Source organism: Scyliorhinus canicula, chromosome 1 (genome assembly GCF_902713615.1).
Source record: "Scyliorhinus canicula chromosome 1, sScyCan1.1, whole genome shotgun sequence".
NCBI classification, from domain to species: Eukaryota; Metazoa; Chordata; class Chondrichthyes; order Carcharhiniformes; family Scyliorhinidae; genus Scyliorhinus; species Scyliorhinus canicula.
In genome coordinates, this window is record NC_052146.1 from 64,554,522 (window position 1) to 64,571,536 (window position 17,015).

At 50.8% G+C, this 17,015-nt stretch overlaps 1 protein-coding gene and 1 pseudogene across 1 annotated transcript in view; one reads left to right on the forward strand and one right to left on the reverse strand.

The window, feature by feature from the left end:
• coq5 (coenzyme Q5, methyltransferase) overlaps positions 1–17,015 on the forward strand; it is a 46,335-nt gene that overhangs the window by 13,596 nt on the left and 15,724 nt on the right. The window contains exons 4-5 of the mRNA XM_038791770.1: positions 4,369–4,475; positions 5,040–5,128. Of these exons, the coding sequence (XP_038647698.1) occupies positions 4,369–4,475; positions 5,040–5,128 (196 nt within the window). The remainder of the gene's footprint in view (positions 1–4,368; positions 4,476–5,039; positions 5,129–17,015) is intronic.
• Positions 3,565–3,774, reverse strand: LOC119978886 (annotated as a pseudogene).

The window sequence follows — 17,015 nt, forward strand, 5'->3', positions numbered from 1 at the left end:
TGTTGCTGGTGTATTTGAAAAGTGATTGAAAGGTTAAGATTAAACTGATAATCGTTGAGGATTCTGCTTTTTCAGTCTGTTCAGCAGTTCTTTTGAAGCCTCAAAGAGATTTCTTGTTAAATCTGAAACTGGAAGTCCCAAGTGGCAGTGCATGACAGGAATCTTAGAACAGAATAGGCTGGAGTAGGAGACTGAGAATTTTCTTTGCATTCTATCCTGGAGTACAAGACAGCTGCAAAAATGGCCGTTGCAATTTGAAGCAGTCTTCTGAGATTTGACAATTTTTGGCAAAGTTTTGTCACATTTTGATGGAAAATTAAACATTTGGCATGAAAATAGCATCTTCAAAAACTAGTCATACAGTTATTTGTCTAAATAAAGACAGTAAAATGGCTACCTGAGCCAATCTCTAATAAAAGTTGACCTCTGGGGACAGCAGGGGTGGCGCAATTGTGCAGGTTCGATGAATTTGCCATGCTAAATTGCCCCTTAATTGGAAAAATGAATTGGGTCCACAAAATTTATAAAAAATATAAAAGCTGACCTCCGGTTTGTCCCCAGCTTGAAGAGTGTCTACTGTGTTTGTGTTGTATTTCAGATTTGTCATTTTGTTCCTGTGTCAAAAGGTACAGGTGAAGTTCTGCTCAACAAACACCTTGGAATGATACAACACAGGAGGAGGCCATTTGCCACCTTGCCAAATTAGTCCTTTTCCCTCCTCTTAGCCCACAGCCCACAAATACGTCCATATCAAGCATAAATCTAAAAGCCTTTTTAAGGAAACTACCAATTTTCATATAGCAAAAAAAAAAATCACTTGTGGCCTACACTGGGTTCCATCCGCCAGTGCTTACAAATTTAATTTCACATTCTGTTTTTTAAATTCCTCCATGGCCTCATCATTCCCTAAACAACATAACGGGCTACAAAGCGAAGCCAAGCAGTATCTCCGGCAGCAGCGCACCCCTCCCCGATAAACTCAATGCATTCTATGCTTGATTCGAGCAGGTAACCAACAATCCAACGGAAACAGTTTCTTTGCGTCCACCCTTTCTAAGCCATGTAGAAACTTACAAGATAACATGGCTTAGAAAGGGTGGACGCAAAGAAACTGTTTCCGTTAGGCGAGGAGACGAGGACCCGTGGGCACAGCCTTAGAATTAGAGGGGGTAAATTCAGAACAGAAATGCGGAGACATTTCTTCAGCCAGAGAGTGGTGGGCCTGTGGAATTCATTGCCGCAGAGTGCAGTGGAGGCCAGGACGCTAAATGGCTTCAAGGCAGAGATAGATAAATTCTTGATGTCGCGAGGAATTAAGGGCTACGGGGAGAATGCTGGTAGGTGGAGTTGAAATGCCCATCAGCCATGATTGAATGGCGGAGTGGACTCGATGGGCCGAATGGCCTTACTTCCACTCCTATGTCTTATTGTCTAATCCACTGTCAAGTGCCCCAGCAACCCATAACTCACCCATACCCACTATCACAGCTTCCGAAGTCAGATCGGCCTTCCTGAAAGTGAACCCTTGGAAGGCGACGGGCCTGGATGGAATCCCTGGTCGTGCACCGAGCTTGCGCGGACCAGCTGGCAGAGGTGTTCGCGGACATCTTTAACCTGTCCCTACTCCACTCCCAAGGACCCCACCTGTTTCAAGAAGACCACCATCATACTGGTGCCAAAGAGGAACCAGGCAACATGCTCGATGACTACCGTCCGGTGGCCCTGACTTCAGCCGTAATGAAGTGCTTTGAGAGGTTGATCATGAAGCGCATCACCTCCCGGCTCCAGAACGCCTTGATCCACTGCAATTCGCATACCGTTGCAACCGGTCCACAGCAGATGCCATTTCCCTGACCCTACACTCATCCCTAGACCATCTCGACAACAAGGACTCCTACATCAGAATCCTATTTATTGATTACAGCTCCGCCTTCCAACACCATAATCCCAGCCAAGCTCATATCAAAACTCCAAAACCGAGGACTTGGCTCCTCACTCTGCCACTGGATCCTCGATTTTCTGACCAACAGACCACAATCAGTAAGAATGAACAACAACACCTCCTCCACAATAGTCCTCAATACCGGGACCCTGCAAGGCTGCGTACTTCGCCCCCTACTCTACTCTCTGTACACACACGACTGCATGGCAAAATTTGGTTCCAACTCCATCTACAAGTTTGCTGACGATACGACCATAGTGGACTGGATCTCGAATAACTCGAGTCAGAATACAGGTGGGCGAAAGAGAACCTAGTGGAGTGGTACAGCGCCAACAATCTCTCCCTCAATGCCAGCAAAACTAAAGAGCTGGTCATTGATTTCAGAAAGCAAAGTACTGTACGCACCTCTTGTCAGCATCAACGGGGCCGAGGTGGAGATGGTTAGCAGTTTCAAATTCCTAGGGGTGCACATCTCCAAAAATTATCTGTCCTGCTCCACCCACATCGACGCTACCACCAAGAAAGCACAACAGCGCCTATACTTCCTCGGGAAACTTGAGGAAATTTGGCATGTCCACATTAACCCTCAGCAACTTTTACAGATGCACCATAGAAAGCATCCTATCTGGCTGCATCACAGCCTGGTATGGCAACTGCTCGGCCCAGGCAAGAAACTTCAGAGAGTTGTGAACACTGCCCAGTCCATCACACAAACCTGCCTCCCATCCATTGACTCCATCTACACCTCCCGCTGCCTGGGGAAAGCGGGCAGCATAATCAAAGACCCCTTCCACCCGGCTTACTCACTCTTCCAACTTCTTCCATCAGGCAGGAGATCCAGAAGTCAACACTCAAGAACAGACTCAAAAACAGCTTCTTCCCCGCTGTTGCAGACTCTTAAATGACCCTCTTACGGACTGATCTCATTAACACTACACCCTGTAGGCTTCATCCGATGCCGGTGCTTATGTAGTTACATTGTATACCTTGTGTTGCCCTATTATGTATTTTCTTTTATTCCCTTTTCTTCCCATGTACTTAATGATCTGTTGAGCTGCTCGAGAAAAATACTTTTCACTGTACAGTTTATTGGATAAGCATATGGATGATAAGGGCATAGTGTAGGTTAGATGGCCTTTAGTTTTTTTTCCATGTCGGTGCAACATTGAGGGCCGAAGGGCCTGTACTGCGCTGTATCGTTCTATGTTCTATGTACCTCGGTACATGTAACAATAAACAAATCCAATCTCTGTGCCGTCTCCCACCATTCACCTCCATTGCTCCGATGTTGGCTCCTCTCTCCCTTTACCTCTGCAATGGTGGCTGCACCTCTCGCTATGGCTTTAGAACTGAATTCCCTGTTTAAGCCACGCTATCTTTGTCCCTTTAGATCTTCCTTGTGGGCCAAGCTTAGCTAAGCACCTGTCTATTTCTAATTGTGTGAAATATATTTGGATATTCTCCATTAAAGGTACCATATAAATGCAAGTTGTAATGGCTGAAGAGGTGCTTGGATCACAGTTTGTATTGGGTTGAATCCACATTCCATTGTACAAATTCCTTGTGTGATGAAGTGAGAAAGTCAACTGATGCAATGTGATTAGTAATAAATGCTTTCATTTAAAAAAATGACTTTTTCTGAGTTACAAAGCCAGCGCTCTGTGGACAGGGCCGAACCCCTAATTCAGCTCCTTGCCTGCTCCAAAAACCAATTCAAATTCAAATTCAAATTAAATTCAATTCATGGTCCCCACAAGAGAGACATACCAAATCTTAGTCAAAAGGCTGAGCAGATACTACACTTGATCTTAGCCAAAAGGCTGAGAAGTGATTTTTAAAAATAAATAAATAAAAATCTAATGTACATTTAGAGTACCCAATTCATTTGATTCCAATTAAGGGACAATTTAGCATGGCCAATCTACCTACCCTGCACATCTTTGGGTTGTGGGGGCGAAACCCACGCAGACATGGGGAGAATGTGCAAAGTCTACAAAACAGTGACCCAAGGCCGGGATTCAAACCTGGGTCCTCAGCGCCATAGTCCCAGTACTAAACACTGCACCACCATGCTGCCCTGTAAATGCTTTCTTTTAAATATTTTTCTTTCCCCATGCCCCCAAAGATTCTGGCCTCCACTTGTTCCTAAAGGTGCAAATTCATGTTGGACTTTGAACTGTTCCTCAGTCTTTCTGCTAAATTGATATTCTTCCCGTGAGCCTAGATTGAGCGTCACAAACTTAATGCTGTTCTCTAATATTCACAATTGCACACTCCAGCACCAAATAACAGTCAGATTGTAAATTATGTCTTTATTTCTCCTTTCTGCACAGAATTGATGTGGGGTAATGGTCCAAAGGAATATGTCCTGTTAAGTTTCTACGGATACTGTGTGCTCACACTTGTTCTCTGGTTGTTCCCTGTAGGCCTGTCCTGGGTGGTGGGAAATGCAGAAGAGCTGCCGTTTGACGATGACAAGTTTGATGTTTATACAATTGCCTTTGGAATTAGAAATGTTACTCATGTTGATCATGTGAGTAGATGCAGTGCATAATCTGTAAATCACTTGTGATTAATTCTAATGAAGATGTTGCTGACTGCTATTTTTCCTCCCTCCATCCCACCACCAACATTACGGCGTGCACTTTGAGGTTCAGAGGTTGAAAAGTGTATTTTTAAAAATAAATTTAGAGTATCCAATTCCTTTTTTCCCAATTAAGGGTCAGTTTAGCATGGCCAGTCCACCTAGCCTGCACATCTTTTTGGGCTGTGGGGGTGAGACCCACATAGACACGGGGAGAATGTGCTAACTCCACACTGACCATGTCCTGGGTCCGGGATCGTACCTGGGTGCTTGGTGCCGTGAGGTAGCAGTGGTAGCCACTGCACCACCGTGCTGCCTGAAAGTGTATTTTTTTAATGAAACCAATAAGTTTATTTCCATCATTTGAACATGCCTTTGATTTAGAAAATGGGTTTTACTGCAACTTGTCTGTTGTGACACATTTCCTCTAAAACCTCCTCTGTTCAACTTTTAACAATGCAAGAAAATGTCCATGTAAGAAACCCTGACTGCCTGTTTCCTCCTTCTTACCAGGTGTTGCAAGAGGCCTATCGTGTTCTGAAACCAGGTGGCAGGTTCCTGTGTTTGGAATTCAGCAAAGTACAGAATCCAATCATTTCCAGGTACACTAGGATTATAAAGTAGGATGGTAGCTGCAATAATTTAGTATTACTTGGGGGAAAATGGCTACAGTAAGTTACTATTGCTGAGGGGAAAACTGGCTGCTGTAATTTAGTATTACTGAGGGGCAAACTGGCTGCTGTAATTTAGTATTACTTTTTTTTTTTTTAATTTTTTTATTGGAATTTTTTGCAGAAAATATAACAAAAAGTATAGCAAAAAGCAGTAATATGCAACTAACAGCCCCATAACACCCACAATTCCCCCCATACCGTAACATCACATGTATCACATTCCCCCACCCCCCCCCCCCCCCCCCCCAAACAAGAGAACTTAACCATAAATTAAAATTAGATAAATCAAATTTAAATAAAATAAGCTAACATAATCAACCCCCCCCCCCCCCCCGGGTTGCTGCTGCTACTGTCCCAGTACCCTATCGTTGAGCCAGAAAGTCGAGGAAAGGTTGCCACCGTTTAAAGAACCCTTGCACCGATCCTCTCAGGGCGAATTTAACCTTCTCAAGCTTAATAAAGCCCGCCATGTCATTGATCCAGGTCTCCACGCTTGGGGGCCTCGCGTCCTTCCACTGTAGCAAAATCCTTCGCCGGGCTACTAGGGACGCAAAGGCCAGCACACCGGCCTCTTTCGCCTCCTGCACTCCCGGCTCTACCCCAACCCCAAAGATCGCGAGTCCCCATCCTGGCTTGACCCTGGATCCCACCACCCTTGACACCGTCCTCGCCACCCCCTTCCAGAACTCCTCCAATGCCGGGCATGCCCAGAACATATGGGCATGGTTCGCTGGACTCCCCGAGCACCTGGCACACCTATCTTCACCCCCAAAGAACCTATTCATCCTCGTCCCAGTCATGTGGGCCCTATGCAGCACCTTGAATTAGATGAGGCTAAGCCGCGCACACGAGGAGGAAGAATTTACCCTCTCCAGGGCATCAGCCCATGTCCCGTCTTCGATCTGTTCCCCCAGTTCCCCCTCCCACTTCGTTTTCAGCTCCTCTACTGACGCCTCTTCCTTCTCCTGCATAAGCTTGTAGATATCGGATATCTTCCCCTCCCCGACCCAGACCCCCGAGAGCACCCTGTCACTCACCCCCTTCGCGGGGAGCGCAGGGAATCCCTCCACCTGCCGTCTAGCAAATGCCTTTACCTGCAGATATCTAAACATGTTTCCCGGCGGGAGCCCAAATTTCTCTTCCAACTCCCCCAGGCTCGCAAACCTTCCGTCGATAAACAGGTCCTTCAGCTGTCTAATGCCCGCTCTATACCATCCCCGAAATCCCCCATCAATGTTCCCCGGGACAAACCTATGGTTCCCCCTTAACGGAGCCTCCATCGAGCCCCCCACTTCTCCCCTATGTCGCCTCCACTGCCCCCAAATCTTGAGGGTAGCCGCCACCACCGGACTCGTGGTATACCTCGTGGGAGGGAGCGGCCACGGCGCCGTTACCAGGGCCCCCAGGCTTGTATCCCCACAGGACGCTCTCTCCATCCGTTTCCATGCTGCCCCCTCCATCACCCACTTACGCACCATCGACACGTTGGCCGCCCAGTAATACCCCGAGAGGTTGGGCAACGCCAGCCCCCCCCCCATCCCTACTCCGCTCCAAGAAGACCCTCTTCACCCTCGGGGTGCCATGCGCCCAAACAAATCCCATGATGCTGCTGGTCACCCTTTTAAAAAAGGCCCTAGGGATAAAGATGGGCAAGCACTGGAAGAGGAACAAGAACCTCGGGAGAACCGTCATTTTGACGGATTGCACTCTGCCCGCCAGCGATAGCGGCACCATGTCCCACCTTTTAAATTCCTCCTCCATCTGTTCCACTAGTCTGGTGAAGTTAAGCTTATGAAGAGCCCCCCAACTCCTGGCCACCTGCACCCCCAGGTACCTGAAACTCTTCACTGCCCTCCTGAAGGGGAGCCTCCCAATTCCCTCCTCCTGATCTCCCGGGTGCACTACAAATACCTCGCTCTTTCCTAAGTTCAGCTTATAGCCCGAGAAGCCCCCAAATTCCGCTAACAGTTCCATCACCCCCGGCATTCCCCCCTCTGGGTCCGCCACATATAACAGCAGGTCGTCTGCATACAGCGATACCCGGTGCTCCTCCCCCCCCCCCCCCGCACCAGAACCCTCCACTTCCCTGACTCCCTCAACGCCATGGCCAGCGGTTCAATCGCCAGTGCAAAGAGCAGGGGGGACAGGGGACACCCCTGCCTGGTCCCACGATAAAGCCTAAAATACTCCGATCTCCTTCCATTTGTGACTACACTCGCCATCGGCGCCGCGTAAAGCAGCCTCACCCATTTGATGAATCCCTCCCCAAATCCAAACCTCTCCAGCACCTCCCATAGGTACCCCCACTCAACTCTATCAAACGCCTTCTCTGCATCCAGCGCCACCACTATCTCCGCCTCCCCCTCCACTGCCGGCATCATGATAACATTGAGCAGTCTCCGCACATTCGTGTTGAGCTGCCGCCCCTTGACAAACCCTGTCTGATCTTCATGAATTACCTCTGGCACACAATCCTCTATCCTGGTAGCCAGGATCTTCGCCAGCAACTTAGCGTCTACGTTAAGGAGTGAAATAGGCCTATATGATCCGCACTGCAAGGGGTCCTTATCCCGTTTTAGGATCAAAGAGATCAGTGCCCGCGACATCGTCGGGGGCAAAGCCCCCCCCTCCCACGCCTCATTGAAAGTTCGCACCAGCAGGGGACCCACCAGGTCTGCATATTTTTTGTAAAATTCTGCCGGGAACCCGTCCGGCCCCGGGGCCTTACCTGACTGCATTTGCCCGATCCCCCTGACTAGCTCCTCCAACTCTATCGGCGCCCCCAGCCCCTCAACCAGCCTCTCTTGAACCCTTGGGAAACATAGCCTGTTCATGAAGCTCTCCATCCCCTCTCTCCCCCTCGGAGGTTCCGACCGGTACAATCCCTCGTAAAAGTCCCTAAAGACCCCGTTTACTTCTGTCCCCTTCTGCACTACATTTCCACCCCCATCCTTCACTCCCCCAATTTCCCTAGCCGCATCTCGCCTACGGAGCTGATGCGCCAACATCCTGCTCGCCTTCTCTCCATACTCATATACCGCCCCCTGCGCCCTCCTCCACTGTGTCTCCGCCTTTCTGGTGGTCAACAAGTCAAAATTGGCCTGCAACCTGCGCCGTTCTCCCAGCAACCCTTCCTCCGGTGCCTCCGCATATCTCCTGTCCACCTCCAGAAGCTCTCCCACCAGTCTCTCCCTCTCCTTCCTCTCCCTCCTTTCCCTGTGGGCCCGGATGGAGATCAGCTCCCCCCGGATCACTGCTTTCAGAGCCTCCCAGACCATCCCCACCTGGACCTCCCCCGTATCATTGGTAACCAGATACCCCTCAATGCTTCTCCGAACCCTCTTACACACCTCCTCATCAGCCAGCATCCCCACATCCAGGCGCCAGAGTGGGCGCTGGTCCCGTGCCTCCCCCATCTCCAGATCAATCCAGTGCGGGGCATGGTCCAAAATCGCTATGGCCGAATACTCGGCATCCTGCACCCTCGGGATCAACCCCCTGCTCAGGACAAAAAAGTCTATCCGGGAATAAACCCTATGGACGTGAGAGAAAAAGGAATACTCCCGCGCTCTCGGTCTCCCAAACCTCCAGGGATCCACCCCTCCCATCTGGTCGATGTATCCCCTCAGCACTTTGGCCGCCGCCGGTCTCCTACCCGTCCTTGAACTGGACCGGTCCAGTATGGGATCCAGCACTGTGTTAAAATCTCCCCCCATGATCAGGCCCCCTGCCTCCAGGTCCGGGACGCGGCCCAACAAGCGCCTCATGAAGCCAGCATCATCCCAATTCGGGGCATATACGTTCACCAGCACCACCTTCTCTCCCTGCAGCCTACCCCTCACCATGATATATCTGCCCTCCTTGTCCGACACCACCTCAGCCGCCTCAAACGCCACCCTCTTCCCCACTAGAATCGCCACCCCCCGGTTCTTTGCGTCCAATCCTGAATGATAAACCTGTCCCACCCACCCCTTCCTCAGGCGGACCTGGTCCGCCACCTTCAGGTGGGTCTCCTGGAGCATAGCCACGTCCGCCTTCAACCCCCTTAGATGGGAGACCACCCTGGTTCTCTTAACTGGCCCGTTCAGCCCCCTCACGTTCCAGGTAATCAGCCGGATCAGAGGGCAACCCGCCCCCCTCCCCTGCCGACTAGCCATAGCTTGGCAGATGTTCGCCCCAGGCCAGCATACCCCGCTCGACCCGTTCCCCATGGCGATAGCGCCTCTCCTCTTCCCCCCCCGGCGCTCATCGGCTCCTTCCTAGTCGTTCCAGCAGCAACCCGGTACCCCCCCCCCCCCAGGCTAGGACCCCTCCTAGCCGCGACGCACCCTCCATGGTACTTCCGTGAGTCAGCTGACTTCTGCTGACCCCGGCAGCTCCCGCCAAAACCTATCCCCTCCCGGCTTGGGGTCATCCCCCTCTTGCCACACCTCCTTGGCATTATTGCAGCGCGGGAAAAAAGACCCGTAGAGGCCCTTCCCCCATCGCAAGCTCCACCCCCCTGCCCCGCAGCGCGGGAAACCAGAGGAAAGCCCGCGCTTTCACAATGCCACACCCCATCCTTCTGACGCAGTTCCCCAAAATCCAGTTTCCCCTCAATCCCCAGCCCCGTACAGAAGAGAACATATAGAACACAAACCCCCAACACTCCCCACCTACCCCACAACCATACCCAACAGACAAACCCACCCGTAAACAGAGCAAAAAGAAAACCAGCATACATAACACACATTTCGAAGTTGAAAAAGTTGAAACAGTTGGATCAAAACAGCCACAGTGGAAACAACGCCGGCCAAAGTATGTTCCCAGGCCCTAGTTCAAGTCCAGCTTCTCCGCCTGTACAAAGGCCCACGCCTCCTCCGGGAACTCGAAGTAATGGTGCCGGTCCTTGTATGTCACCCACAGGCGCGCAGGCTGCAGCATTCCAAACCTGACCTGCTTAGCATGAAGCACCGCCTTCGTCCGGTTGAACCTGGCCCGCCGCTTAGCCACTTCCGCACTCCAGTCCTGGTAGATCCTCACTACCGAATTCTCCCATTTACTGCTCCTCTCTTTCTTGGCCCAGCGCAGCACACACTCCCGGTCACTGAATCGGTGGAACCGCACCAGCACCGCCCTCGGGGGCTCATCTGCCTTGGGCCTCCTGGCCATCACTCTGTGCGCTCCCTCGAGCTCCAGGGGCAAATGGAAGGACCCTGCTCCCATCAACGAGCTCAACAACGTGGTCACATACGCCGGGAGATCCGACCCCTCCAGCCCCTCCGCCAGGCCCAGGATCCTCAGATTCTTTCGCCTCGTGCGAACGTCCAGCTCCTCCAAGCGGTCCTGCCACTTTTTATGAAGTGCCTCGTGCAACTCCACTTTCCCAACGAGGACCACGGCCTCCTCCTCTCTTTCAACGGCCTGCCGCTGCAACTCCCGAATAGACTCCTCCTATGCCGCCTGGGTCCCAAGCAGCTTGGTCGCAGTTGCATTCATGGAGTCCAGCAGCTCAGCCTTCAGCTCAGCAAAACAACGTAGGAGCGAGGCCTGTTGCTCCTGCGCCCACTTCCACCAGTCCTCGGGTGTTGCGCCGGCCGCCATTTTGTTTTTCTTCCCACGTTTTTTTGGGGGCGTTTCTGCAGCCTTTTTCACCATATAGTGTGGGGCAAGTTCTTCCAGGCACCTTCCCCCACCGGGATATGTAGCAACAGCACTGTTTGGGGCCCTCAAAACGGCCCGAAAGCCCTTAAATAGCGGGAGCGCCGGCCGCCATTTTGTTTTTTTTCACCCGTTTTTTTTTGGGGCGTTACTGCAGCCTTTTTCACCAGATAATGTGGGGCAAGTTCTTCCAGGCACCTTCCCCCACTAGGATGTGTAGAAACAGCGCCGTTTGGGGCCCTCAAAACGGCCCAAAAGTCCCTAAATAGCAGGAGTGCCGGCCGCCATTTTGTTTTTCTTCCCCCGTTTTTTTGGGGGAGTTACTGCAGCCTTTTTCTTCTTCCCACTCCAGGTGAGCACCATATAGTGTGGGGCAAGTTCTTCCAGGCACCTTCCCCCACCGGGATGCGTAGAAACAGCTCCGTTTGGGGCCCTCGAAACGGCCCAAAAGTCCCTAAATAGCAGGAGCTGCCAAATGTGTGGCTTAGCTCCGCATAGCCGCAACTGGAAGTCTAATTTAGTATTACTGAGGGGCAAACTGGCTGCTGTAATTTAGTATTACTGAGGGGCAAACTGGCTGCTGTAATTTAGTATTACAGAGGAGGAAACGGGCTGCGATAATTGAGTATTACTGAGGGGCAAACTGGCTGCTGTAATTTAGTATTACAGAGCGGCAAACTGGCTGCTGTAGTTTAGTATTACTGAGGGGCAAACTGGCTGCTGTAATTTAGTATTACAGAGCGGCAAACTGGCTGCTGTAATTTAGTATTACAGAGGAGGAAACGGGCTGCGATAATTGAGTATTACTGAGGGGCAAACTGGCTGCTGTAATTTAGTATTACAGAGCGGCAAACTGGCTGCTGTCATTTAGTATTGCTGAGTGGGGAAACTGGCTGCTGTAGTTTAGTATTGCTGAGTGGGGAAACTGGCTGCTGTAGTTTAGTATTGCTGAGGGGGAAACTGGCTGCTGTAGTTTAGTATTACTGAGGGACAAACTGGCTGCTGTAGTTTAGTATTGCTGAGTGGGGAAACTGGCTGCTGTAGTTTAGTATTGCTGAGGGGGAAACTGGCTGCTGTAGTTTAGTATTACTGAGGGACAAACTGGCTGCTGTAGTTTAGTATTGCTGAGGGGGGAAACTGGCTGCTGTAGTTTAGTATTGCTGAGGGGGAAACTGGCTGCTGTAGTTTAGTATTGCTGAGGGGGGAAACTGGCTGCTGTAGTTTAGTATTGCTGAGGGGAGAAACTGGCTGCTGTAGTTTAGTATTGCTGAGGGGGGAAACTGGCTGCTGTAGTTTAGTATTGCTGAGGAGCAAACTGGCTGCTGTAGTTTAGTATTACTGAGGGACAAACTGACTGCAGTAGTTTAGTATTGCTGAGGGACAAACTGGCTGCAGTAGTTTAGTATTACAGAGGAGGAAACTGCCTGCTGTAGTTTAGTATTGCTGAGGGGCAAACTGGCTGCAGTAGTTTAGTATTACAGAGGAGGAAACTGGCTGCAGTAGTTTAGTATTACTGAGGGGGGGAAACTGGCTGCTGTAGTTTAGTATTACTGAGGGGGAAACTGGCTTCTGTAGTTTAGTATTACTGAGGGGCAAACTGGCTTCTGTAGTTTAGTATTACTGAGGGGGAAACTGGCTGCTGTAGTTTAGTATTACAGAGGGACAAACTGGCTGCAGTAATTTAGTATTACTGAGGGACAAACTGGCTGCTGTAGTTTAGTATTGCTGAGGGGGGAAACTGGCTGCTGTAGTTTAGTATTGCTGAGGGACAAACTGGCTGCTGTAGTTTAGTATTGCTGAGGGGCAAACTGGCTTCTGTAGTTTAGTATTGCTGAGGGACAAACTGGCTGCTGTAGTTTAGTATTGCTGAGGGGCAAACTGGCTGCTGTAGTTTAGTATTGCTGAGGGACAAACTGGCTGCTGTAGTTTAGTGTTAGTTGAGGGTGCAGCTGGTTGCAGTTACTCTATTACTGAGGGGGAAACTGGTGTATTAAATTGAACTTGATTGTAGATTTCTTACACCTGTAACTCTGCCTGCGTTTGCACCAATAGACTTAAACAGTCTTATCTTATTAGGCATTTCTCAATATGTTGGGAAATTTGCAGGTCAATAGTTTCTGTAGTGGCCTACAACAGCCAGTGCTTTTCATGGGCCAGCTGCTCAGAGAGCATTAGACAATGATCAGATTTTTACTCTGCTGGCATCTGATGAGGTTTACCTGTTTGTTTGGGATTTAGATGAAGTAGCTGCTGTGGGAACTCAATAGGTAATGTGTTCTGGCCCTTGCGAACTTCCGGCCAGAACAATAAGAAACAAGTGCAATTCTGCTGGAGTTGGAAGTGACCTAATTGCAGAGAATTATCCATGTTTCATTCCAAACATAACTAGTACAGGAGAATTCAGTGGGGAAATGCATTGTGCCATTGCTGTTACAGTTTTGTCAAAACCATTGCTTAAAGGCATCTGACCAACAAAGTAACAGTTTTGAAAAACAAAAAGCAAAATATTCAGGAATACACCTAAACAATAACCGTTGGGTGGATCTCTTGTTAATCGGTTTCGATATTCCCTTGGAAGCCGAGTTGCCTATTTTAAACTGCCAGCATAAATCAGCGGTTTGCAGGTGGGACCGCTGGGAAATTGCCTGGACTGCTTATTCATTATGATTTCAGTATATTGACATTCAACTTCAACTTGTTTGAGGTGTGAACCTATTGGACCCATCAAATCCATAATTTAACACTACATGATGCAAAGTGCTGTGGATGCTGGCAATCTGGAAACATTTGGTTGGTGTGGCAGCACCTATGGAGAGTGAAACTACCTACTGAGTTTTTCCGAGCATTTTCTATTGAATGCAGTAAGTTGGTGAAAATCTAATATATAATAAATCTCTCTCCCTTTTTCCATTGTTACACCGATATTATGTCCAAAGGTTAGTGCAGTGCACGAGAAATAATGGATACAAACCCACACCCTCTAATTCCACATATGATTCTCTAGTACAGTATATTTGTACACCAATTAACTGTCTCCTGACGCTTACTCCACTGCGAAGAAGTCAAAATGGCTGCCACCTTCGGGCGAACCCTAATAGCGAACCTCTCAAGGCGAACTTGACTTTCTCCAGGCCAAGAAAGCTCGCCATGTCCGATAGCCATACCTCAGCCCTCAGGGGCTTTGAGTCCCTCCAAGCTAATAGTATTCGTCACCGGGCTACCAGGGAAGCAAAGGCCCGAACGTCGGCCTCTCTCTCTGCCTGGACTACCGGGTCCTCCGAGACCCCAGATTGCCACCTCAGGGCTCATTACCACCTCAGTTTTCAATACCCGGGACATGACATCTGCGAATCCCTGCCAGTACCCGCTGAGTTTAGGGCACGACCAGAACATGCGTACATGGTTAGCCGGCCCTCCGGCGCATCTAGCACACATGTCCTCCAGCCCAAAGAATCTGCTCACCTGGGCCCCCGTCATGTGGGCCCGGTGCATGATCTTAAACGGGATCAGGCTGAGCCTGGCGCGTGTTGCGGTCATGTTTACGCTGCTCAGGGCTTCTGCCCAGATACCGTCCTCCACCCCACCCCTGCCCCCGAGCTCCTCTTCCCACTTCAGCTTCAAGTCATCAGTCTGTGTATCCTCTGCTCCCATTAGTTCTTTGTAAATATCTGAGACTCTACCCTCACCTACCTCTCCCCAAAAAACTACCCTGTCCTGCCTACCCTTCGGCGGGAGACGTGGGAAGGACGTCACCAGTCTGTGTACAAAATCCTATCTAAAGTAATTCCCTCTTGCCAGCCCAAACTTCTCCTTTAGTGCCCTCATGCTCGGAAAGCTCCCTTCCAGGAACAGATACCCTATCCTCACAATGTCTGCCCTCCTCCACAGTCGATACCGCCCGTCCATGTTCCCCGGGCAAATCGGTGGTTGCCGCAGATTGGGGTCCACACTGATGCTCTTACCTCCTCTACATGCCTCCTCCCCTGGCCCCAGATCCGAAGAGCCGCCACCACTATCGGGCTGGTGGAGTACCGTGCTGGCGGAAGCGGCAGAGGCGCCGTGACCAGGGTTTCTAAGCTAGTGCTCCTGCACGAAGCAGCCTCCACCCGCTCCCAAAGCGACCCCGCACCCACCATCCATTTCCTTATCATCGTTATGTTGGCCGCCCAGTAATAGTTCCTGATGTTCGGCAACGCCAGCCCCCCATCTCCTCTGCTCCTTTCAAGCATCACCCTCTTCACCCGCGGAGACTTCCCTGCCCATACAAATCCCAGAATAGATTTATTCAGCCTCTTAAAGGACAGCGGGATAAAGATGCGGAGACACTGAAAAACAAACAAGAACCGCAGGAGAATCGTCATCATAACAGTCTGCACCCTCCCCGCCAATGACAGCGGGAGCGCATCCCACCTCCGGACCTCCTCCCTCACTCGTTCCACCAGTCGGGACAGATTGAGCTTATGCAACCTGCACCAGTCCCGCACCACCTGAATCCCCAAATATCGGAAACTCTCCCCCACCAGCCTGAACGGCCATCCCTCAGCCTACTCTCCTGCCCCCTCGCCTGAATTACGAACATCTCGCTCTTAGCAATGTTCAATTTATATCCTGAGAACCGGCCAAATTCCCTCAGGATTTCCATCCGTCCATCCCCACCATTGGGTCCGATATATATAACAGCAGATCATCTGCGTATAACGAGACTCTCCATGTTCCACAGCCTCCCCAGACCTACCCTTTCCAGCCCCCAGCGGCTCTATGGCCAGCGTAAACAGCAGCGGGGAGAGAGGGAAGTCCTGTCTTGTCCCACGGTGCAGTCTAAAGTAGTCCCATGTCGTCCTGTTCGTCCTTACACTCACCTCCGGCGCCTGATATAATAGCCTAACCCAGTCGATGAACCCCGCCCCGAACCCGAACCGTCCTAGTACCTCCCACAGATAATCCCATTCGACCCGGTCAAAAGCCTTTTCAGCATCCAGGGCTGCCACTATCTCTACCTCCCTACTCTCCGGGGGCATCATAATCGCGTTGAGCAGCCTTGTTAGGTTGGCCACCAGCTGCCTCCCTTTACAAACCCGGTTTGGTCCTCCACAATTACATCCGGTACACAGTCGTCAATTCTGGTCGCCAAGATCTTGGCCAGTAACTTGGCGTCTACGTTGCTGAAACAGATCGGCCTGTATGACCCAGAAGCCTCCGGGTCCTTATCCCGTTTCAGAATAAGCGAGATGGTGGCCTGCCACATAGTTGGAGGTAAACTCCCTCTATCTCTTGCCTCGTTAAAGACCCTGACCAGCACCAGCCCCACTATCCCGGCAAATTGTTTGTAAAACTCCACCGGATACCCGTCCGGCCCCGGGGCTTTACCCGACTGCATGACCTTCAGGCCCCCCCCAATACCTCTTCGATTCTGACCAGGGCCCCCAGTCCGTCCACCAACCCCCTCCCCACTCTTGGGAAGGTCAGTCCGTCCAGGAATTGCCCCCCCCCCCCCTTTTTCCGGGGGGGGGAGGTTCCAAAGTGTACAGCTTCCTATAAAAGTCCCTAAAGACCTTGTTCAGCCCTGCCGGGTCACCCACTAGATTACCCTCCCCATCCACTACCCTCCCTATTTCCCTAGCTGCTTCCCTCTTCCTCAGTTGCTGTGCAAGCATTCTACTGGCCTTCTCCCCATGCTCATAAATCGCGCCTTTTACCTTTCTAAGCTGCGCTATAGCCTTGCCTGTAGTCAGCACCCCAAACTCAGCCTGCAGCCTCTGTCGTTTCCTGAGTAACTCTGGCCTCGGGGATTCCGCGTAACTCCTGTCCGTCCATAGAATTTCCTTAATCAGTCGGTCCGTCTCTGCCCTGTCTGTCGTGTCCATGTGCGCCCGGAGTGAAATCAGCTCCCCTCTCACCACTGCCTTCAGTGCCTCCCAGAGCACCGCTGCCGAGACTTCTCCAGTATCGTTCACCTGCAGGTAATCCTGCATGCATTTCCTCAGCCTCTCATACCGCCTCATCCGCGAGTAATCCAACTTCCAGCCTCCATGGTGGGTGCTGAAAGCTATCCTTACAAAACTGCAGGTCTACCCAGTGCGGAGCACGGTCCGATATGGCAATTGCCGAGTATTGCCCCCACCATTCCGGCCAGCCTGTCCCTACTCACAACAAAATAGTCAATTCGGGAATACAC